Below are 23,688 nucleotides of genomic sequence, written 5' to 3' on the forward strand. Positions count from 1 at the left end.
AATTCTTTAGGACTGATCAAGTAGCATTTCAAAAATATCCTGACCCAGTTTTGGAATTCTTCTGTGTGTATATGCCTGTGTTTGTGGTGTTTGGGCTGAGTTGGCCATGGTCACCATGAGTAGCTGTGGAAATGAGGAGCCTGTGGCTACATGTACACTGCCTCAAGTAGCGAATGGCATCCCCAGGTTAGCACAGACTGAGACAGATGTCATGATAGCAGGTGCAACCCACACCTTTGAAGGGTCATGTCACATCAGCTTAGCTCAGGCTGAGGCTGTCCCCCTTCCAGAGACAGTCCCAGCAAGGCTCCCTGTGCTGGCTTAGCTTCCCTGTGTGTGTGCACAGAGAGCAGAGTTACAAGACAACATGCATATTCAAATGTCATCTTTCAGTCTGCCAGCTGGGTGCTCTTCAGGCTCTTGGAAGAAATTTCCCCCTTCTCAGGTGTGGGCCTCAGTGTTCCTCATGTTCTGAGGGTGATATTTATGGAAATCTACCAGACTGGGAGACGTTCTCTCCCCGAGGTCACCGTGGCAGGTAACCCTGTTTGGCCTCTGAGATGGGGACCTTGGGCATATTCCCACCACTCTGTCTTTGAGCAGACTCCCAGATGTTCAACCTCAGACACACGTTTCTGTGTTTCCACGAACTGCACTATTTTCTGTCACTTTTGCTGGGGTGGGCTATGCCCGCTGCTGCTGCCTGACGGTGAGCGGCGAGGCCAGGTACCATGCCACAAGGAGCTCCCTCCCGATGGAGGATCGTCCGCCCCCGCCGGGTCTGTCTGGCCCGGGGAGCCCCACGGGGCGGAGGGAGGAGCGCGCAGGGCCATGTGAGCAGCTGGCGGCGGCAGCGGCCTCGGGGAAGACAGATGGGGTGAGAGACAGCGCGGGTCCGGCTGTCAGCGGCCGAGCCCCGCCGCGGAGGGAGCCCCTCCTCCCGCCGTGCGCTCCCGGCCGGGGCAACCATGGCGTCCAGCGAGGAGGACGGAGGCGGTAACGGCGCGGTGGAGGAGAAGGAGAAGGGCAAGAAACGGAAGCTAGGCGCCCTGGCCACAGCCTGGCTCATCTTCTACAACGTCGCCATGACCGCGGGGTGAGCGGGCGCGGCCGGCAGCTCGGCGGCTCCGCGGGGCGCGGAGCGGCGGGGCCGGGGCAGCGCGGCGGGGGCGCGCCGGGCCCGGGGGGCTGCGGGGCGGGAGAGCCGGGATGCGGGAGAGCCGCCGGGACCGGGGCTATCCTGGCCCGCCGGGCATTGCCTAATACGGTGCAGCGCTGCCGGCCGCCGGCGCCCGCCGCCGAGGTTAAGTATAGCCGGCACCGGAATGCCGGGCGGGATGACGCGTCCCTCGGCACAGCCGCCGCCGCCGCCCCGCCGCCGCCGCCCGCCTCCGGATGGGGAGGCGAAAGCGCCCCTCGGTGCCGCGGGGAGCTTCACGTCCCGGGGTCCCGTGTGGGGTATCGCGTTCGGGTCCGTGGGCCCCTGCTCTGAGCGAGCGGAGCTCGTTCGGGTCCGTGAGCCCCGTCTCTAGGCAAGCAAAGCCCACCCCGGCTCCCGGAGGGGAGAGCGCGGCCCGCAGAACCGGCGGTCATTAGTGATGAGCGGGGACGGGTGGAGGGGAAAGCATTGCAGAAGCCTAGGGGGTTCATTTGAGCTTGTGCTCTGTGCTGTGAGGCTTTGCTCTAGGGAAAGTGGAACAGATCATAAGAACACTCAGGTTTATGTTATTAGTGCTTGAAGCACCTATTTCCGCTTAATGAAAATTTGCCCTGTTCACTAATTATTGGGGGAAAATACTTCCAACCTTTTAATTTCCACATGCTTAAAAGAAAGCTAGGAATTAACCATGTTATAACTTCTAGAGTGATATTTATCAGGAGAACAGTTTTACTGTGGTTACCAGTGAGTGAATTCTCTGTCATTTGAATTCCATAAAGCAAAACTGACATGCTGTAGTTGAAGCAGTTCAAGTACTGATGGAGAAAGCCAGGAATATGACCCTAATGGCTTTCTTCTCTCTATCATCCGTGAATCATGAGTAGGTATTTAAGTCTGTTCATATATTGCTGCAACACCTTTTGAAAAGTGCTTTTACTGAAAGTAGTTTTTTTCTAACTGGCAGGTTACTGTTACCTCATTGAACTCCCAGACTTGTGCTCCATGTGTGAATTTGCTAATGAACACTGACTCTTGCCACAGACTTTTATATGTCTCTAAAAGATTATCGAACCATATTAGTTTTGACCTTAGGTGCTGCTTCAGTATCTCCCACTTCCTTCTCTCCCATCTGCCATTCTTATCAAAAAGGATTAAGACATGTAAAATTGGATATTTTATGTGGAAATGGAGAAAAAAAAAGAGAGAGGAACAAATTCTTATAATCTTTTTTGGGTACAATGTAAGAGAAAAAATAAACATATGAAATAGAGCAATACTTAACAGGGGTACTACACAGGATAAATAAGCAGCTAGAACAGCATATTGGTCCAGTTATCCAGACAGTGCAATATAGCAAAGTGTTTCTAGAGTTTTAACAAACTAATGCATAACTGCATGTTAACAACTATTATAATAAAGAAAACTTGCACCTTATCTTCCTTTCTAACACAGGTTTAAGGGACTAAAATGACAGATGAATACCCAGTCCTACTGAAGCCCCAAGTGGAAATGCTGCCTTTATTATAGGAAGTGTTTTCCATTTCCTTGTGATTTGCAATACTCAGTCAATGCCACTGACAACTAAATAAATCCAGCTACAGAAATTCATGTCCACATAAAAATTTATTTAAGAAAAATGTATTTGCAGTCTTTGCTTCTGAGTGTAGTCCAAGATTACTTCTCTCTGCAATGCTTTGGTTATGGAACAAGATACAGAGAACGTCTTGTTAGATTAAATGTATTATGACTTCTCAGTCTAGGGCTAGGACAGAGCTGTTGCTGTCACCATTCATGCTGCCAGCTGGATGTAAACTCAGTGTCACCCTCCTCTTGTTAAACACATCCCTATAAAACAGGGCAGCTTTACTGTGGAGAACTACAAGTGATATTTCAGTAATTCTGCATTTCTACAATGGTGGGAGACCACCTGAAATAAATCCACTCATATTTAAAATCTGTTATAAAATCTAAGTGACACTTGCAGGGGAAAATTTTGGAGCTCTGGCAGATCGGATTCAGGGGCTTAAAGCAGAAGGGATCAAGAAGGGGAATCATTCCTACCATGTGGGGAAGCCTGACTAACTATGTGAGTTTGAAATGCTGTCATGAAATGCTGGGATGGGCCATGCCAAGTGACTGCATAGCAGTAGCCACCTTGCGTAAGAGTTGTTAAGGGGCTGATACTGAAGTACGTGCCATCTGAGGTGAACAGGGACCTGTCATGATCCATGCGACACTCACACTGTTACAGCACAATGGATCTGACCAGAAGATTAGTATTTCCTGATACCCTGTTTCCAGTATTAACCAATACCTTATGCTTAGGGAGGAGTATAGGAACAGTAGATGAGTTAAATATTTATCCAAATGTTTGTGTAAATATTTCTCTGAATGTTTATGCGCTCTCTGCATCTGCCTCTGAGTTTTTCTCAGACCCCTCTGCTTTGTTGCTTGGGCCCTTCGTTAGCCACAACTCATGTTGCTGTACAGCGTGCTTGCTATGGCCTATGGAGAATGAAAGAACTCAGTATTTTTTCCCAGTATCATCAGACGAGAAGTTAAACTAAAATTGTTATAATTTCGGGGTTTTATTTTTACCTCTCAAAATAACCATCCATAGCTCTGGTTATGTCTGTGTCTATATTAAAGAATTTTTGTACTTTCTTAGTCTTTGTGGATTGAAACCTGAAGTTTTGAATCATCTTGCTAGTATGATGTCTTTATAAATGTGGTATAGCTCTGAAAGGTTGAGAGAGTTGAGGTTGTCCAGTCTGGAGAGGAGAAGGCTCCAGGGTGACATTATTGCAACCTTTTGGTACCTGAAGGGAGCCCACAAGAAAGCTGGAGAGGGACTTTTCACAAGGACCTGTAGTGATAGGACAAGGGGGAATGGCTTTAAACTGAAAGAAGGCAGGTTTATATTATATATTAGGAAGAAATTCTTTGCTATGAGGGTGGTGAGACACTTGCATACGTTGCCCAAAGAACCTGTGTTTGCCCCATCCCTGGAAGTATCCAAGGCCAGGTTGGATGGAGCTCTGAGCAACCTGGTCTAGGGGAAGGTGTCCCTGCCCATGGCAGGAGGGTTGGAAGTAAATGATCTCTAAAGTCCTTTCCAACATAACATTCTATGATAAAGGAACGTATAATACACTCTTCTGAAAATCTTAATTATATAAATATGGATTTATTGTGTGGAAGGAACTGCGCATGCCTTGGGTTATTGTACAGAGTCTGGGCTGACGGTGGGGATCAACCAACCACAGTTTAGAAGTTTACTTTTCTTTAATCTCAATTTCCATTCAATTTAAATTTTGTATCAAATTCTAGTATGTTTAAAAGATACTGTTACTCTCTTTCTTTTACATTGGAAGGGTTATTAGTTGGTATAATTGTTCAGCTTCCCCCCTCCTGAAAAAAAAATAAAAATAATCCAACGTCCTCAAGTGTGCTAGTTAAATATACCTGCCTCTGGAAGCCAGGAGCATAGAACACCCATCTTTCAGCACTTTGCCACCTGATTTTTAAAGATCACTTCTCAACACTATTGAAAATATAATAGTAATGGTAACTTCAGTTGGAGAGTCACAAACAGAAGCATTCAGATCACTAGTCAGTCCTGAAATCGAGTTGAGGGGCTGTGAAAAGTGTAAAACTGATGGGCATAGGTTCTGGTCCTTTACTCATTCAAACCTGCAACCCAAACAGTGGCTTTAGTGCCAAGTTCATTGTGTGTTTTCAAATAACAGTAATTAATGGTAGAGATGCATGAGGATTTAGTAGCAAAAATATGGAGTCCCTGCTAGTGAAAAGTCTGATGGATTGGTGTTTTTAGGGGTTCCCTGAATTCAAGTCAATCCTCTGAAGGTAGCAAGTCATTCTCCATCCTTTTCCAAGTAAAGAGATAAGAGTGTAATGTTTACATAACATTATAATATTTATGTCTGAAGATATTTTTGATAATCTAAGAACACTGACAAGTGAAGAAGCAAAGATATTCTGTAAAGAAAAATACTAAATTATTTACGATGGATGGATATTTTTAGAATTCTAATTTGAAATGTATCCATTCTCTTTCTTTTGTAGGTGGCTGGTATTAGGTATTGCCATGGTGCGGTTTTATATACAGAAAGGAACACATAGAGGCTTATTCAGAAGCGTTCAAAAGACGCTTAAATTTTTCCAGACATTTGCTTTGCTTGAGGTAAATTTTAAACATTAGTTTGCTTTACTGAATACTGCATATCATAGGCAAAACACATTATTATCCTGAATTTAAAACAAAGTATTATATTAGTACTAGAAGTCCTTTTAAATTCATTATTTCATAAAGGATTTTTATTATTTAATGAAGGAGGGGCAAGGTGATTACTTGAAACAAGTGGGCACATTTTTTTCAACCTTGGTTCTAGTATTTCTGTAAATCAGACAGTGCCTGGGAACTGCTTCGATTTGAGAGTCTTGAATGAAAAAGACAAAAATTCAAATGCATTCCAGCCATCAGATCAACCCTCTAGTGTTGTAGGTATTTCACCACCATCTCCAGAGATTATAGTTTACTTATTACTCCTTATACTGGACTTACTATCCTTTGTGCTTTTCCTGCTTTTGCTTGTTTCCAGATCAGATTCATGTACATCTATGGAAGGAAGCTGTGGGTTTATTGAGCACTTGCAGTTCTTTCCCAGGCACAACAAAGAGTTAACTTTTTTCCTCAATCTGCCACAAAGTCTCTAGTTCAAACTATTAAAATCATGTCGTCAGCTGTATATAGTAAAATTCTGTCCTGTAAAATTCTTCTTTGAATAAGGTAATGGAAGGGAAATTTGCTAGTTGAAAATAAAGTGCTTTGTAAATATCTAAATGTCTAATATATACAATTAGTTTTGAAAATAAATATCTTTCATGTGCTTGCACAGCTGAAATCCTGAGCCCGTTGTTGCCAGGTCTCTGCCGTGAATTTCTTTTCTGTTAGTTGGAGACAAAAGACCCTTCCCTTCAGAATTAAGCCTAGGTTTATATTAATATCAAAAGCCCATGCTTATAGTGTAGCTAGTAACATGCTGCACATCTGTAACCTCTAACTTATTTTTATTTACAGGTAGTCCACTGTGCAGTTGGTGAGTTCTTTGTTTTAGTTTCTCCTATAACTAGTTAAAACATGAATTGTGGAACAGAGATAACGTGTTTCTCTTTTTAAGGAATAGTTCGCACATCTGTGCTTGTGACTGGGGTCCAAGTGAGTTCAAGAATCTTCATGGTGTGGTTCATTGCACATAGTATAAAACAGGTATGTGCGTAAGCAAGTTAAGTTTTGATTGTTTTTAAGGAGAAGCTATTAATACAGTTCTCATTTCACAAGGAAGACCAATTTAAAAATTAGTGATATTCCTTAATGAGTATGCTTACATACTCGAGTGCAATCTTGGAAGTTGGGGTTAAAAAATGGAATTTATGTGCTTCTTCCCAGGAAACTGAGTCTGGGTCTTGCCTGTGAATCAGCAGCGTCTTCGGCTTTGTGCTGGCTGTGGTCTGCCTAGGCGAGATCAATGACTACTGCTGCTATTTAGCAGCAAATCTACCACAGTGTTACCAGTTCCATTTCAAAAACTTTAATTATCACTTGCTGAATTAATATAAATAAAATGTAAATTTGTGTATTTAAATTGATGTCTCGTATTGAATTTACCTCGATAAACATGGTTGTGATTTTGCAGTTTATTTTAGGAACTATCTCAGAATTTAAATGTTATGGTAGTATTAACGTTTGATGACATGCATAAATGCACATCCAGCATGCCACAGTGGCACTTGTGGTCCTATATAAACGACTATAGTTTGTTTGCCTTGCTTGTAGGTGGCTATTGTAAGGCTAGTGATTTGTTAGCAGAATGAAAGGAGACTGCTTACAGCTCGTAGGTAGGACATTTGGGGCAGTTTCTGAGGTCTGCTTTCTGTGAAAGGCATGTAAGAATTAAGTGAAGGACTTTGTGCTCCTGAATTTCTTTAGAACTTGAAAAGCTGAGCCATTGAACTGTCTCACCAGCAGATGGCATAGGCCTTTCTGCAAATGGGTTATCCTGACACCTGCCTCAGTTACCAAATCTCTTTGTTTCAGTTCACAGAGGACTCATTTTCTACACTGCATCTTTTTCTTTACTGTTGCTTTTCTTAACATGGAATAGGCTTTTCATAGGTGGGGTTTTTTTTGGTAAGCTAAGTGTTTTCGTTTTTTCCTTAAGGGAAAATATCTCAAAGATTAAAAAGGTTTTTTATATTGAATGTTTACACAGAAGCTGGACTTAACTGCATTTTGCCATTTTTTTATTATCTACAGTGGACTAAATCTTTAGCATATCCAGTAATTTCTTTTATTTTCTTTATCTGCAGTACAGTAGGTCAAGCTGTGTCCAAGAAAAAATACATGTGAATGTATGTCTGATTGTATTTCATGCTGTTATTGCTTAGCAGGCATGAATGTTCAGGGTCACTTTAGATGGTGAGAGGCATGTCAGTGATAATAGCCAGACCCAGATCTCTCCACTTGACTGGAGATTTGCAAGGCAATAGATAGAAATTCTCTGCATACTTATTTAAAAGCTCTTCAGCTTGGATTTAGCACTGTGACATGAATCCAAGTTTGGGTTATCAATGTTTGTCTCTAATTACGTGAGGCAAAGAACAGCCTAATTCTGTCTTTACTTTTGCTTCTTAGTTTGGATGTCTTTGCATTTCAGTTGTTCCTATTTTGTTTGTGATTTTGGTGTTATTTTTATATCCCAGTTTTTTCTATGATGTTGGTGAGATCCACTAAAAGTGCACCTTCTTTGACTGACACATTGAGGGGGTAATTTTATGAGCACTTACCATTCTTCTTGACTTTTGACAGAGTTGTGGATTTTCAGCATCTTGGAGATAATAGTAAGCTTTGTCACCGTGTTGCATTTTATTTTAAAAAATCATTTCCCTTTTTTGTAATTTTAACAAAACTTGAGTTACTTTATTTTATTTCACAGACGTCCCTGGAGCTTTTCAGCCTTCAGGCATGGAAGTGTATTACAAAATTCCTCCCTCTTAAAGAAAAGAAAATTACTTGTGTGTAATTCTTCTTCTCAGAAGGCAGTGTTTGTAATAGATCCCCGGGAGCCTTCTCTGTATTTGGGGACTTTTGTTTATTTGTTCACTCAAGAGTGAAAAAGAGCCGAGATTTTGAAATAGCAGAGATGTGCTACCTACTGATGAGGCAGTTTAATGACTCAGAACTTAGATCTTAAACAGGATTGTTGAGTGGGTTTACCCAAAGCTCCTGATCTACCAACTACTCTTCATTTAATGAGCCATCTGTGCTCCACCTACTTAACTATCTTAGAGCTCCCTGAAGTCTGCCAAACTTGATCTTCTGTGACCAAGTTACAGTTAGCAGATTATACAAAGCAATTCCTTTTGTCTAAAGTTTCATGGAGACATGCATTATACAGTGAGGAAGAAGCAAGATAAAAAGTAAGAGAAAGTCTAGGAGACAGAGCAGTGAAATGCAGGATGGTTAAAAACTCATTATGGAAAGAACATATCTTCTGTAGCATTGTTTTGTTCTTGCTGTTTTAAGGAGTAAGAAAATAAACAAGTAAGTCAACCACAAATAAAAGAGAGGAGCCGTTAGTGTAGTGAAAATGCAAGTAGAGAACAAAGGGAAGGAATAAGCATAATTACAGAGGTTTATATTTGATATTTGCATAAAGGATAAAGATTGCTCAGTTGCAAAATGTCTGTATGTTAGTACACACATATGATGTATTTACTGTACATGACAAAATCTTCTTTCTTTATAAGATGTTAATTCTGTTCCATGTATCTTAAAGAGAAGTCTGTTACATTTGCACAGAAAAGAGGCTTAAGGATGAAGAAAATGTTGGTTCTTTATACTTCCGCAGATCCAGAATGAGGAGAGCGTTATTCTTTTTCTGGTGGTATGGACTGTGACAGAGATTACTCGATATTCCTTCTACACATTCAACCTGCTCAACCATTTGCCATACTTCATTAAATGGGCCAGGTGGAGATGTCTTGCATTTCAGTCTCTCATGGTTCTGTGCATGGTAGTTTCTCGCATGCTGAGCTAACACTCAGGAGAGCAGAGTTTTGAGCTTTCGTTATGTGTCAGCAAAGTGCAAGTTGGTTGCTTTCTGTACTTGGCATCATTGTTGCTTGGTTTTAAATGTTAAAAGTATTTTAGCTGAGATTTTTGGGGTCTGATTTATTCATTGCTCTCCATGTCTCACAGTTTGAGCTCTGCTTTCACTTACTCTTAAATTTTTTTCTTTATCTTTGGAGTTCTCTTTTAACTTAAATATGACTCTTTAAGATGCTTTTGAATACTGTGCCCAAAATTAAGCACCTGTGCTAGTCTTTGTGGATGTCAGTTCTTTGAAAATATAGGCATTGTTGTCACTCAGTCTGTGTGCGTATTGTTACTTTATATGAAGTTCTGCTTTATCAGAACTTTTGTAAGATTATATCCATGTAGTGAAGTATTGACTTAGTTTAGCCCACATAAAAAGTGTATTCAATATCAAAACTATTTGGCTTTTGAAGCATACTTAGGGTTGGCCATTAGATCACATATATTATGGAGACTGCCTGTTTATCAGGAGACTGGAAGACTATTCTCTGCATTCATTATTTTAAAAATACATGTAAGACAAGATGTTAAAAGGAAAATATCTAACCTACGTTCAGTGCAGGTGACTCTTATTTAAAAGAGTTTGTTATTTTCCTTCATTTTTGTTTTATAGATAATTCAGTTTTGATGCTTCTAATATACTTCTTTGATATGCCTGATATTTATGTCCATTCCTATAATATGTTATATTTTTGCTAGTACCTAAGATGATAGACTTGATTATGTTTAAGCATTAAATGGCAAACTTAAAAATAATCAGGTTGGCTGTCATTAATAGCTTTTTATATAGGCTTCAGAAAGAAATATGCGTCCATTGACAGATATACTTTTTGCCGTCAGTGTGTCTTGAATGACAAGATTTTGTTTCCTTAATATAGACAATAGAGAAAATTGACATTCTGACAGCAGAGTTATGTGGTGAAATATATTATAAACAAAACACTTGAAAATATGTTATCTTTTCATAGAGTCCAAAATATCCCATCAAGATTTATGGATAAACAAACAGCACAACTGGACATAAATTCAGTACTCCAAGAGAGCTGGAATTTCTGATCTTTAGCTTATAGTTGTAAAAGATTCTCCTGTCTGTTGTTAATGGAATTGGTATGCTTCAAATTTTAGTTCAGAATTGTTGGGGTTTTTTTAACTGCATAGACACACTGTGTGTAAATCATTGCATCAGTTCCTTCTAATACCTCCTCTAATCTATAGTGTTCCCAGTGGTGCCAAGCAATAGGGCAAGAGGGAGTGGACAGAAACTGATGCACAGGAAGTTCCACCTGAATATGATGAAGAACTTCTTTACTGTGAAGGTGACTGAGCACTGCAACAGGTTGCCCAGAGAGGTTGTGGAGTGTCCCTCACTGGAGATATGCAAGAGCTGTCTGGACACAATCCTGTACCACGTGCTCTGGGATGATCCTGCTTGAGCAGGAAGGTTGGACCAGATGATCCACTATGGTCCCCTCTAACTTGACCCATTCTGTGATTCTGTGATTTCCCTAATCTATAGTCTGACTGCAAGTCCTCTAAGCCCATTTACTTCTAGGAGGGTTTCATGTTTAGTTACTGCTGTTTTGGATCTCGTCTCTTTTGGTCAGGGAGTGCACACTGTGCCTTTCTCTCTGTGCCACAGCTGTCATTGCTGTTCCCTGCGTGAACTGGAGAATTTTTCCTTAGGAGAACCTGCATATCCATGGTGCACTGTGTGTAAGGACAGCACAAAGTCTTTTGATTACAGTTTTTCATTTTGTCACTGCCTGTGTGGCCTGTGGCATTCAAACCACATTTTATTTAAACTGAATGCTTCATCTTTGATTTGAACATCTTCTCACTTTAAAATCGATCTGATAAGTTTCTGGCACTGCCATTTTCTTTTATTTTTTTATTCCAATTTCCATTAGTGGTAAATGTAGTATTATTTGAATTTCCCATGTGGTAGCAAGTAAAACAGACTGATGTTTCTCAATGTTTTCATTATCTTCAAATAAATTATAATACATACAGTTGACCAAGTGTGCATGCTCTGTGATGAAAATATGTAAGATCATCTGAATTTGGGATTTAGTCCTGGTCTGAATCCTGTCAATAACAACAGGAGCCAAGATCAGTACCTGTAAAAAAAAAAATCATTATCGGAGACTACAAGTTTGAGGATTGTTTTATTATAAAGACGTACAAACACTCTGATACTTCACTGTTCTTAAATAAAAGCACTGAGGAATGCATGCTCTGTAAATCTAAGCAACTCTCTCCAAAGTAAATGAAACTGGTGCTCTGTGCCAAGTCAGGATGTGGTCTTTGATTTTGGTGCAAGATCTACTGTAATACATTGCCACTAATAATAACAAGAGAAAATTTTAAATTTGGGGAGTGTTTCTCACAAAGTTTTTTTTACTTTTTAATGCAGATACAACTTTTTTATCATTTTGTATCCTGCTGGAGTTGCAGGTGAACTGCTAACCATATATGCTGCTTTACCTTATGTGAAGAAAACAGGAATGTTTTCACTGAGACTTCCGAACAAATATAATGTCTCCTTTGACTACTATTACTTCCTTATTATTGTCATGTTCTCCTATGTGCCGTGTAAGTATTATTTAACTGTAGAAACGTTTTAACATAATAATCAGTCATCAGCAATGCTGGAAGCACTGCCTGTAGTAAAATTAGCTGAACATTTTCTACTGTAAAAGCCTGCTTTCTCTCGTTCCAAGCTTTGCTGTGCTTTAATTGGTTAGACTGAAATTTTCTGTCCTGTTATCTGTCTCAGAACATAAGCTGTCATAAATTTCAGTGAAAATGCTAAAAACATTTCTAAGACTTGTACAAAGTAAAAAAACTTTTTGCTTACGTACAGAAATGTCTGTAACCGTGTCACTGAGACTTCCTCGTGCCTTGGCCACTTTGAAGCAATGGCTTAAAAATGGTCCTGCAAATTGTGCCATAGGTTTACTGTGTTGTTATTGCTACTAATGCTCATTTACCTCTAAAAAATCACAGTTCTAGCATGCTTGGGAAAAACTTGAAACGATATTCTCCAAGATTTCATTTTCACAGAAATCAGCCCTTCCTTCCCTGCCTCCAGACCTCTCAGAACATCTTTAGTCCCTGGTTTAATCAGTTTGTCCTTGTGCTTAACGGATACCAGAAGCCACAGATCAATTGGCTGAACTAAGCTAAGGGTAGAGAGACTATCTGTCTTTCACTTCCAGTGTTATTTCCACAGGTACCTAAGCAGTGAAGACGAGGAGAAAGCAACCTTATTCAGATACACTGCCACAAATGGGGCTAGATCAGACTAGGGATATGTAATATTTTAGATAACATTACTAACATAATATATAATAGAATATTTTGAATAATCTCTATGTTGAGGTTAGAAACAAGGTAGCAGGTTAGAGAGAAAAATAGAGAAAGGGGAAAACTGAAGTTAAAAGGTCTGTGATTTACATTCATAAAGGGAGAAAGAGACCTTAAGCATGGACTTTCATAATATGTACATACACTGAAATTTTTGTCACAGGAAATCATGAAGGCCAACAAGTGAGATTGATGTGAGTAAAAAATGTCCTAAGCTGTCATAACTTATTAATGGGTTTACAGCTGTTTATATAACTTAATGTTTAAGGAATAAATCTAGTTTTCTAACCATTAAGTATAAGAATCAAATCTGTCAGCAGGACAGTAATATAATAGATGACAGAGGGCCAGGAGAAAGGGATCTTCTCACTTGAGACTTGAACAAGTAGGTTAAATTTGTATACACAAAGTCTTAATTCAAACATGCTTACCTTAGCACAGATTTGAAGGCTTCAGGCACTGCCAGAACATGATTAAGTCCTGTTTCTAGAAAGAAAGCGTTGAAGCAAAATTCCTTGAACACAGGGTATATATTCAGGGGTCCTTGTCTGACTTTTGAGTAATTATTGTTTTGTAATTCACTGCAATGTTAATGACTTGTTATTATTTACCTTAACCAACTGCAGCACTGTGTGCCATAATTTTTACTAATTCTGCAAAATTGTGTTTTATATGATCTGTTGAATTTTGTCATCTAATTTGCTTTCTTTTATGCTTTTGTCAAGTGTTTCCACAACTCTACTTCCACATGCTGCGGCAGAGAAGAAGGGTGCTTCATGGAGAAGTGATTGTGGAAAAGGACGATTGAATCAAGATGTGTAACTATGGTGCTTTTAGTGGAAAACAAAAAAGAGGGTAAAACCTCAATATTTCCTGTGATTTTTCTAGTCCAAGTTTTAAAACATGGAACAAGAATAAACAACTGTGCATAAAATAGCATGGATTCTATTATTTTTGCAACTGATACATTTTCAGACCTATCTTTTCATCCTCGGTTTCGCTTTGGTTTTTAATTGTCTAATTCTTCAAACAAATTATTTTCATATTTTCACAAATACTTTTCTGAGTTTCACAAATAGCTTTAAGAATTGGAATAGTTGGCTACTGTGCCCTCTGTTCAGAAAGTTGTGTTATGACCTGTAGTCATCATCAAGAGCAGGAGAGTTGATAAGTTGTACTGAAAGTGAGTCTTCTGGAAAACAGCAGAGCGTAAATTGGGTAATTGTGTTTTTCGTAGTCTAGGTGGCTTGAATGTTATTTAAGCTTTATATTAAATAATACCTTTCCTGTTATAAGTACTGTAGCACATTGTTGAACAATCTTTGAATTACAGTAGGACTTTGGATAGCAGCTGAGTCCTTGATTGTCAGTGCAAATTTGGATCTCCCTGTATTTTCATTTGTAATTTCCAGATGCGTAGAATAACAGATATCAAATTAAGTGTTTAAAAGTTTGTGCTGAGGAGTAGACTTGATGTGCCTACCTTTCTCTGATCAGTGTCTGGAATGGGACTCATTTGCAGAGAAAGTCTGACTAAGATTGTGTTTGCTATTCTACACTTAAATTATGTATGCAGAAAAATCTCAGTTTTGCATTTAGAAACTAGCTATAGTGAGATATTTGACTTCTTATAAATAGCTCCGTGGGATAAAATATATTTGAAATAATGTCTTAAAATAGAAATTGTGCTTTGAATCATCCCACTGTGCAATTTTAATTGCTTCCTTTCCATTAATTGTTTATACTGCGTTGACCTAATTCTATTCAATGTCTTCAATAATCTGCAAGAAGGATCTGCAGTATATTAATGAAAGTTACAGATGATATTGCATGATATGATACCTGAGTGGGAGAGGTCCAACAAATTAGACACTGCCTAAGGGATTCAAAGAACAGGTAATGCATTTGAGGAAACTTGGACACTTAGTGAGAGAGAGAGAGAAGATTGAAATGTAGTAATGTGGTAAGCAGCTTTGATAACGTAGGCAACAAAATTGCTTCTGGCATCACTAATGTCAAAAGAAGAGTATATATGCAGATGAGCTGCATTAGGCAGCTAGAAATCAGAATATTTGTGATTGCTGAGGTGATATCTGGAGTACAGTCTTATATTTTTGGGTACCTCAAGAATTGAGACAATCTTCGGAAAAGTCACAGAACAAAACCATGATTAGTTTAAGTGAGAAAGAAGTTGGAAAGATTGAGTCATTAATGTGCATAATTTTTTGTTTTAGGAGAAATACATGTAAAGGAAGAGGCTTTCTAAGTATAATGGTGCAACTGGAATTGATTATATGAATTTGAAACAAGGTGAATAGCCAATGAATGTCAGGAGAAAGATCCTACTGAGATCAGTTAGGTTATGGAATGACACAGTAATGCTTATCAATGCACACAGTTTCTTGGAAGGTTTTCATTTATGTTTCGCAAGAGTTTGAGCTACGTACTTGCAGAGGCAGTTTCCATTTTTAGGTTCAATGATTCTGTGGTAATACAGCTTTTTTGAAATTTGTAGCTGCAACTTTTTTTTGGTGTATCAGGTAGTTTGATAAGAAAAGCAAGGATTTGCTATATCCCTAACTTTCAAATTCCATTTTGTGCCTTAAATTTGTGATATTTATGCCTGTCTTCATTACACGTAAATGAGTTTCCTTTTAAACAACAGGTGCATAGTGGACTTGAGATAGAAGAGTTGTATTTTTTGCAGTTTTAAAAGGTGGAATCTTCGTATTCTTTAAAACAAATTTCACACAAGGTGCTATAATTTAACTTCCTACTTCTGTGTTTTGTGTGCAGCTAAAATTATTAAAGGTTGGAGATATAAACTGTATATACAACACTGCATCACAAAATAGTTGTGTTACACATATTCAGACTAGCAGTCGTATTTGTCCAAAGTTCTTAGAGTACTGTTTTATAAACTCCACTTATTTTTTGATCCATGAGGAACATCGTGGCATTTTTCAGAAGTATATCTCAGTTAGCAAGCAGAATAGTGTGATTAAATATAACTAACTAAGATTAGATTAAATTCTGTGTCTTTTTTACTGTCAGGGCAGCTCACTGAAGACCATAGCTTACCAATTAATTGAAAATGCATTGGATACTTTAAGGGTGTGATTTTGAAATCCTTGGTCAGATGAGTGTATCCCACAGATACTATTCCTGCAATAAAAGGAATACTTGCACTATAATACTGTATTATATTTTTTTTCATTGTGGCCTAAGGATATTATATGTCCATCAAGGAGCTATTTTTATATCCTTTTGTACATGTGACATGAAAAAAATACAGCACTGTTTGCTAAAATCTTGAGTTGCACTTTCATAGAGCAACAGTGTACAAGGTAATGATACAATTTAAAAACTGATTTTCAGCTACAATATAGTCATGATAAATGAGTACAAATAAAGCTAAAAATTACTTACAGTATCACATTCAGCATTTCATAGACCAGAGAGATTGCCATGTAGATTATTTGACATGGCATGTACATAAAAAAAGAGTAAGAAACATGTGTCTTTTCTTACTCCTCTTTTTTGGCTGAAACCTTTCGCTGAAGCCTCCATGTATACCTTTTCATAGAATCACTAAGGTTGGAAAAGACCTGCAAGATCATCGAGTCCGACCTTTGACCAAACACCACCATGTCAACTAGACCACAGCACTAAGTGCAATGTCCAATTGCTTCTTGAATGCTTCCAGGGATGGTGACTCCACCATCTCCCTGGACAGCCAGTTCCAAAGTCTGACCACCCTTTCAGTGAAGAAATTCTTCCTGATGTCCAGCCTGAACCTCCCCTGGTGCAGCTTGAGGCCTTTTCCTCTTTTCCAGTTGTTAGTTGCTATATTGTTAAAATATCTTCTGAAAGATAGTGAGAATTGCAAGTAAAATCCTCTTGCTATTCACTTCAGACTTCCTAGGTAGCTTACTAAAATTTCAGTATAACATCATGAAAAGTTTAATTAGCTTGTTAAATAGACATTAAAATTAAGTATGATTTTCACATGGTGCTCTCTTTCCAACTTCTTTTTTACACCTGTCTTGTTTTGTCTTATTCTCTGCAATATTCCTAGTTTTCTAAAGCATTTAAATCCTCCTGCTTATGTAAGATCAGAAATGTATTCAAACATAAGCATCTCTACTGTTTTCATGTAGTCTTTAGCGAATTGTTTTCTTACCTGTGCTATACATGTTTTCTGAAATGAATTCATATAGAGCATGGCCTTATGAAGCTTTTCTAATGACATTACACAGGAATATGCATTTGGAAAGAGATTCCTATTCATCAGGTGACCTTGCCTACTACTGGTAGTAACAGAAACACACCACCCTTCGTATAAAATCCAGCTAAAAGCCGTTGGATTTCTTGAGGTTCTCCCCAGCACTCTCACAGCATTCCCGTTGTGAAGGGCTGTTTTGAGACAGATTGAGGTGGCTTGTGTCATCACAACTCTGCCCAGAATGTCTGGAAGCCAGATCCTGGCCTCAGGGCAAGGACAGCAGAAAGGAATATGATGCTGAGATATTGCATCTCCTGCATTAGCTGCCAAGGGGTCACTGGGGCCATTGCGAACAGTAGCTGATAGATGTAATTTCTCTCACCACGCAGGATGTGGGAAGAGAGGAAGCTCAGTGTGCTCTCATACCTTTTGCCTAGGAAGCTCAGGAGATCAACTGGGAGGATCTCTGTGACAAAGGGTGTGTTGCAGAAAGGGCTTTCCTGCTCCACTCAGCTATCTTATTACTATCTATTAGCCTATATATCTTGAGATATACTGGTATGCCAAGGTGGGTGTGCTACGCTGCTCTCAATCATCTAGTTCAAAATTAACTGCCTTGGATAAATGGTGCAGCGTGCTGCTTCTAATTCCCATTGAGCATAACATTTAGCCAGCTTCATGTTAATGAATAGATTGCAATGGCTAGTTAATAGATAGGTGTATGGAGACTTTTTCTGTGACTAGATGGAACCTACCTTTCTTATCCAGATAAAATATTTTAAGTCTAGGTCTAGCTACTGCTCTGACTGTGGTACTTGCAGTCTTCACAGTAGCTTACTTCAGTGGATGTTTGGATATTTATATGATTAGTAAATAAACTATAATGAAAACAAGTTACGAACATTATAATAATTTATAATTTAAGGTAGTTGCTACATTAACACTTTTTGTAAATTCAGTTCTTACTTAATCTACCTTAGAAAGAAAAAAATGAAGGAAAGTTAATACAAATAAGTGTTCTGCACTAAGCAGTAGGGCTTCATAAATCAAAATTTTCATGCAGGCAATCTGGCTGCAGTTCATAAAGGATTGGTTATGTGTTTTTGAACAAAAAGGTTGAAAGCTTTTCTGAAAATTAAAATTTATATCATAACATATATTTTAAAATGTGCTGAGAGATACTGTATTATTTATTACCAGTTTACAATTTAAATTCATGCCAAACATACAGTTTTTATAGATGATTAACTGTAGGCCATTAAAATGTTTCATTCTGTGTTTGTTACAGTGGCTGTTTAAAAAACAAACACCATGTTTCTGCACAGCTCTGTGTTCTCTTGCTCAAGTGAGTTGCAGTATGGTTATTGTCTACAATGCTTTGCAAGGCTGCTAAAGTGGCAGGTTCCTATTTGCAAGGGATAGCTCCTTAAACTTGCTTTCTTGATGGCACACCTTCACAGTGGGTTCAGTGAGAAAACTGTATGCCACTGGTGCCATTCTAGGGGTCCTGAGTGCCTTCAGTAGGACTGAAGGTTTTACAGATGTGCCTGAGTCATCCTTATGACTTCCTCAATGGAGAGGACCTGTCTCGTGAACTCTTAGATCACAAAAGTTAGTCTGGCAAGTGAACTTAAGGCTGTACCAAGACAAACTGTGGAGAACCTGGATGTTGGGTAACTCTAGCCCTCTCATAGGAAGTTGCTGTCAAGTTCAGGCCTGCAACTGGTAGTGGCTGGTAATGTTCAATACTTTCTGTGTCATGTTGTATCACCTGAATTGTTGTCTTTTTATTCATACCTCTCTATCTTCTGTGTTCAGTCTTGAATGTATTTGAATATCCTTTCAGTTGATGGCTTTGTAAAAGTGTAAGTACAAAAAAATTTATCTAAGTGTATCATGTATAGAATTGTACTTAAAGATTCTTAATAATGTAATTGCACTGCAGCTGCTTATTACTGTTATTTCTTCTGAAATGTGTTATCACTAGCAGTTTACAGAGACAGGAAAACAACACAATACAATACTTTAATAACTTATTTATTTGCAAAGATTATAAGATTTTTTGGGATATAGATTCAGATATTTGTTTTAGAGATCGTTAATACTGTAGCACTGTAGAAATTATTCATCAATTAAAAGACATGTTCTAAAGTACGTTCTATTTGATTTATTTTTTTTTTAGCATCTAGAAGTAATTCAGCATTCAGCATAATACATCAGCCTGGTTCTGTTTGCAACTACTATACTTTTTTTATCTAGAATTATTTCACAAATTAATCTTGAGGTCCCCTGTAACATATTTACTATTAGACACCCTTTGTTTTCATATTTCTTAAAATATATTCCATAAAAAGAGGTAGGTTTGAGTAGTAATGTTGGTTTATCATACAAGAGGGGAAAACACAGAGCATTAAAGAGAATGTCAAAATGTATGAAGAAAATTGCACTACACTGGTCCTGAAATAGATACTCCAGTAGAAGATGTTTTGGTGATTGGGAACAGGACTTTTTTTGTGGTATTAACCTTTGAGGAGAGTGGAGGCAGTGAACATCCTCTGGCTGTCCTTTGCTGTGTGACTAACAATGACATTGCAGCTATGAGGATTTTGTTGCCATGACAGTTTGATAAAGCAGTATGTGAGCATTCACACCTTCTCCTTTTGAATTAGGAATCAACCCCAAGGAGCTTAACTGCATACAAAGCCTAAATCGTGTTAGTCAGATGTATTTTAATGGAGATGTAGATCTCCTAATCTGAAAGTCACAGAAATGGTCTTCTGATCTAAATTTGCAGGACAGGATTTACTTATCCTGGCCCTCTACCAAGGTTAAACCATTCAGATTTCCATAGAAGCTAGTGGAAGAGTATCCACTGATCTCAACAGGACTATGATGGGACGTAGGCATTCGTGTGTTCTGATCTGTGTAAATCTGGATTTGCAAGGAAAAGGGTAAACTGTAGCCTCCCTGTTAGTACGGTCTGGGAGAAAGGAGGTGCTTGTTGTGCATGATGCATGATGGCACACTTCTTCCCAGCTTTACAGTGTGCCCAGCACTGCTCCCCCTGCAGAACACACCAAAAGGCCTGGAAATCTCCAGCATTACACCACTATTGCATTATACTGATTTGAATTCAGCAGTCATAGAAAATCCCTTCACATATCTGCAAAAGTATCTTTTATTTCTGAAATTAATCCAGGCCCAGTGACACATCCCATTAAAAATAGGCAGGGTAGATCATCCCTCACAGCTGCTTGGACATTCCTAGCTTGCAATACTGCCATCACTGAACAACTTTGATTTCCATAGGTAGTCTCTTGGGGGTTTGTCCTCATACCACTCTCATAAGATGGCACTTTGCCTGCTCTTAAGTGGCTGTTCCAGAGTCAGTAGAGCAAATTGCAAATGACGAGTAAGAAGAGATTCAAATGTGTACTGCTTCACACACCAGGCACCCTCCTGCGCTTGGAAGAGAATCCTGGGTGTGTAGTCAAATTTGCATGCCTCTTAATTTGCCATGTATGAAGCTGCATAGTAGAACAGGATAGACCTTCAACTCATGACGAAAAGAAACGAATTTCAGTACTGAAGACAGCAAACTAAGTTGTATTGTGTAAATTAAGTCTGGGAAGACCATTAAGATTGAGAGCAACAAAACAGCAACAAAACAGACAGAACTGTGGATCTTGCAGCCGACATTTGCAGCCAACTGAAAGCAAGTATTTATCATTACTCCTGTTTTCATTCAAGGTGAGGTGGTCTTATTGAGAATAAAAGAATGTAATTCTTGCCAGAAGGAGTCTTTTACAGTGATCATCTCTGGGGCTCAATTGATTTAACCTTCCTATCTCTACATTATATCTAGCCAACTCTTAACAAAAGAATTCTGTCTCTAGAAAAAAGACCCTGGAAACAATTCCTCTAGAAGTTCCTAAATAGAAAATTTGTTTTAGAGTTCATGAGATATAAACACTTTAGAACATTTTCATGCACTTGAGAAATGATAATTTAAATCATATGAAGATTTATTTATTTATTTTGTTCTCTGTGCTTACTATAATACAGTGCTTGAAAAGGTGTTGGAAATGTAGAGAACAATGCCCAGATACTAAATATACTGGTATTGAATCTTTAAAATTATCATAGGGTTACCAGAAAGAAAGCAGAGGCACAAACTAACTTTTCTTAAATGGAAACAGTATCTGAAATTTCATATCTTCATGTTCAGCTCTGTTTTATCCATAGGCAGTGTCTGCTATTGTCTATTATGTTATAAATTTCACTGTGTTCATACTTGATACAGAAGTTTTGAGGGTTTTTTAAATCAATAGACATAAGTAGTTCCTGGTAGAAATGTGTCACTGCCATGTGCAACTTGGGTTGGAAAAAAAAAGAGGGCATGGTATGTCTGTTTCTTACTCCTCTTAAATTGAAAGATTGTCTTACGAGCCATATTAGACAGTGTTGCCATGATGTTTTTCTTTTGCCATGAAACCAAAATTAAGCTTCTTTTTATATTATTATTTTCCAACAACTTTTTTGCTGTGTGGAAATAAGTCTATGGTCTAGATGACTTTCTCAGTCGTCTCAGGGCCTTGCTATTTTACAAGTCAGCAGTAGTCCACAGTCCCCAGCTGGAAATACACTTCATCATGATATTCCTAAATCCGGGCAATGGCTGCATTCTTTAGGAATAACTTTATTCTCCCACAAATTGCAGGATGAAGATCAAATATTCAAGGCTAGTATTCTTTATGAATGTGCTTGCCTCCTGAAATAAGTCTGTTATGTTTGAATGGGGCTGTGTGGTTTTCTTGTTTGTTTCTTTCCACCTGTGTAGTTACTTAAATTACTCCATTGCCTACTGAATATGAAGTCAGTGGAGTTTTGTGGTTGTCAGGTATGTGAGTTCCTTGAGTTTATGGCAAGTTTGTAGTCCACTTTTTTGATCATTAGCTTCAACTCTTAACCACAGATATTTGTGGAAAAGATACAGTGATTTCACCTTTTGTCTGAAGTGAGCATTATACTTTGGGATATCTTTCTGAAGACATTCAATGTTTAAACATGATTCCCTTTTTGTCCTGCTTCCTTCTGATCTGTGCAGGATACTGACCAAGAGGGAACAATTATGAGATCTCTTGTAAATGTCAGGTGGTTGTTAGTTCTTATTTCCCTCCCCTAACTCATTTGAACACTTGCTACAATCCTTGTGCTGTTAAATGTCACTAAGTTGGAGATAACTCAATCCCCTTCCTGTGGTCTGTAAAGTATTCGGGGTTAGACTGTGCAGAGAGCAGAAAGTCAGCAGAGAACAACAGAAGCAAGACTGTGTGTTAGATGAAGAGTGAGTAACTTTAGCCATGTGCTGAGAGTAGTATGTACGATATATGTTTGAGGAACTCAGTGTGTTTGAAACACCGACTGTGTTTCTGAGTCAGTCACGCCTGAATGGTTGCTGTTCTTGTGACTGGAACAAGCTTGCTATTTAGCCCTTGGTATTGAGAAGACACATGAGACGTGCTTCACTGATGAGAGGTACCATTTATATATCTGCTCTTGGTTTTCATCTCCGGGCACACTATGTCCCTGCAATTTGCACGGTTCTACATGTTAAAAGAATTAACACCTTCCTCCAGTGTTTTAATGTTGTTTAGTTCCAAAGAATTGTCAAGAACTTCTTGGAAGAAATAACACCTTAGACTGATCTGATTCCATCTTGAGAGCATGAATGTTTCAAGCAGCAGAACTAAATCTATTTAGGGTTTTGGGTGCCCTCTGTAAATAGTTCTGGCAGATAATTTAGTCCAGTCTTCTATCTTTCTGATGTCGTCTTTTGCAGTAGAGTCTTCTAATTCATTCTGCGTTATGAAATCTCGTTACACAAAATAAAGTATGTATGAAAGAGAAATATGAGGTATGCAGGTGAGCCTACATATTTTAAAGGTGGGACCTCTTCTTCCTTACTGCAATCTTTTGTGGCAATTGTGGGGGGAATGTCAGACCAACAATTCTGAGGAATAGTAAAACTGTTGGTCGCTAACACTGGGCGAAAAGTTTTCTGAGCGAAACAGTTTGAGGGGAATCTGCTCAGGTACGTGTTTTTTGTGAGCGCTTGCTAAGAAGTCAGTCACAAGCTCTTTTTCCCAAGGCATGTCAGGGTGGTCATTTTGCTTTAAGATGGGTGCATGTATTTCACTTCAGAGATGGTGCTCAAACCTTCAAGGCGTCTTGTACTAGTACTAAGATTTCTTCCTTTCAAGGGGCTTTAACCTTTCTGTGATTCAGTTATGTTCCCATTACAGGCCCGTAGCATCCCTCCAGTTATGATCTTTCTTCAGTGTGTATTTCTTATATCCCTGAGACTGTTCTACTTCAAAATACTCACAGCCCGAGTAAGATTACCTAATATTTCATCCGGTTGAGAAAGGTTATTAAGCTTGATTTGGTGATTGTAAACATGGAGGTTTTTTATCAAGGAATGTGTAGCTTCAAAGCTGTGAGATCTGCAATGAAACCTTAAATTGGAGGAAGGGGTTAAATTCATTATTTACTAGAACCTCTGAGACTGTAACAGGTGCTTATTGAATGAGATAATTATATATGTTTAAAGTCAGCTGCAGACAACCTATTATTTCAGTATGTTGCTCTGAGAAACCACAGGTAGAGAATTATGGGTCTCATGATGATAGCAACTGCCCTCAGAGCACTAACCAGTGTCACTTCCCATTGCGGCTCCTCTTTTGTGGGAAACTGAGA

The 23,688-nt window shown here is 38.8% G+C and overlaps 1 protein-coding gene across 2 annotated transcripts; it reads left to right on the forward strand.

Moving 5' to 3' along the window:
• Nucleotides 1-848: 848 nt before the first annotated feature.
• On the forward strand, nucleotides 849-13,640 carry HACD1 (3-hydroxyacyl-CoA dehydratase 1). Of its 2 annotated transcripts, none has more exons than XM_027658674.1 (7): nucleotides 849-1,096; nucleotides 5,246-5,363; nucleotides 6,261-6,279; nucleotides 6,367-6,449; nucleotides 9,091-9,212; nucleotides 11,752-11,930; nucleotides 13,430-13,640. In XM_027658674.1, the coding sequence occupies exons 1-7, from the start codon at nucleotides 969-971 to the stop codon at nucleotides 13,510-13,512; spliced, it is 732 nt and encodes a 243-aa protein (XP_027514475.1). In that variant the 5' UTR covers nucleotides 849-968; the 3' UTR covers nucleotides 13,513-13,640. The 2 variants fall into 2 exon arrangements, with proteins under 2 accessions (XP_027514475.1, XP_027514474.1); XM_027658673.1 differs by having other exon boundaries at nucleotides 853-1,096; nucleotides 6,361-6,449.
• Nucleotides 13,641-23,688: the final 10,048 nt, after the last annotated feature.

This window comes from Corapipo altera, unplaced genomic scaffold, assembly GCF_003945725.1.
Source record: "Corapipo altera isolate COAL_440 unplaced genomic scaffold, ASM394572v1 63, whole genome shotgun sequence".
In the NCBI taxonomy this organism is placed as follows: Eukaryota; Metazoa; Chordata; class Aves; order Passeriformes; family Pipridae; genus Corapipo; species Corapipo altera.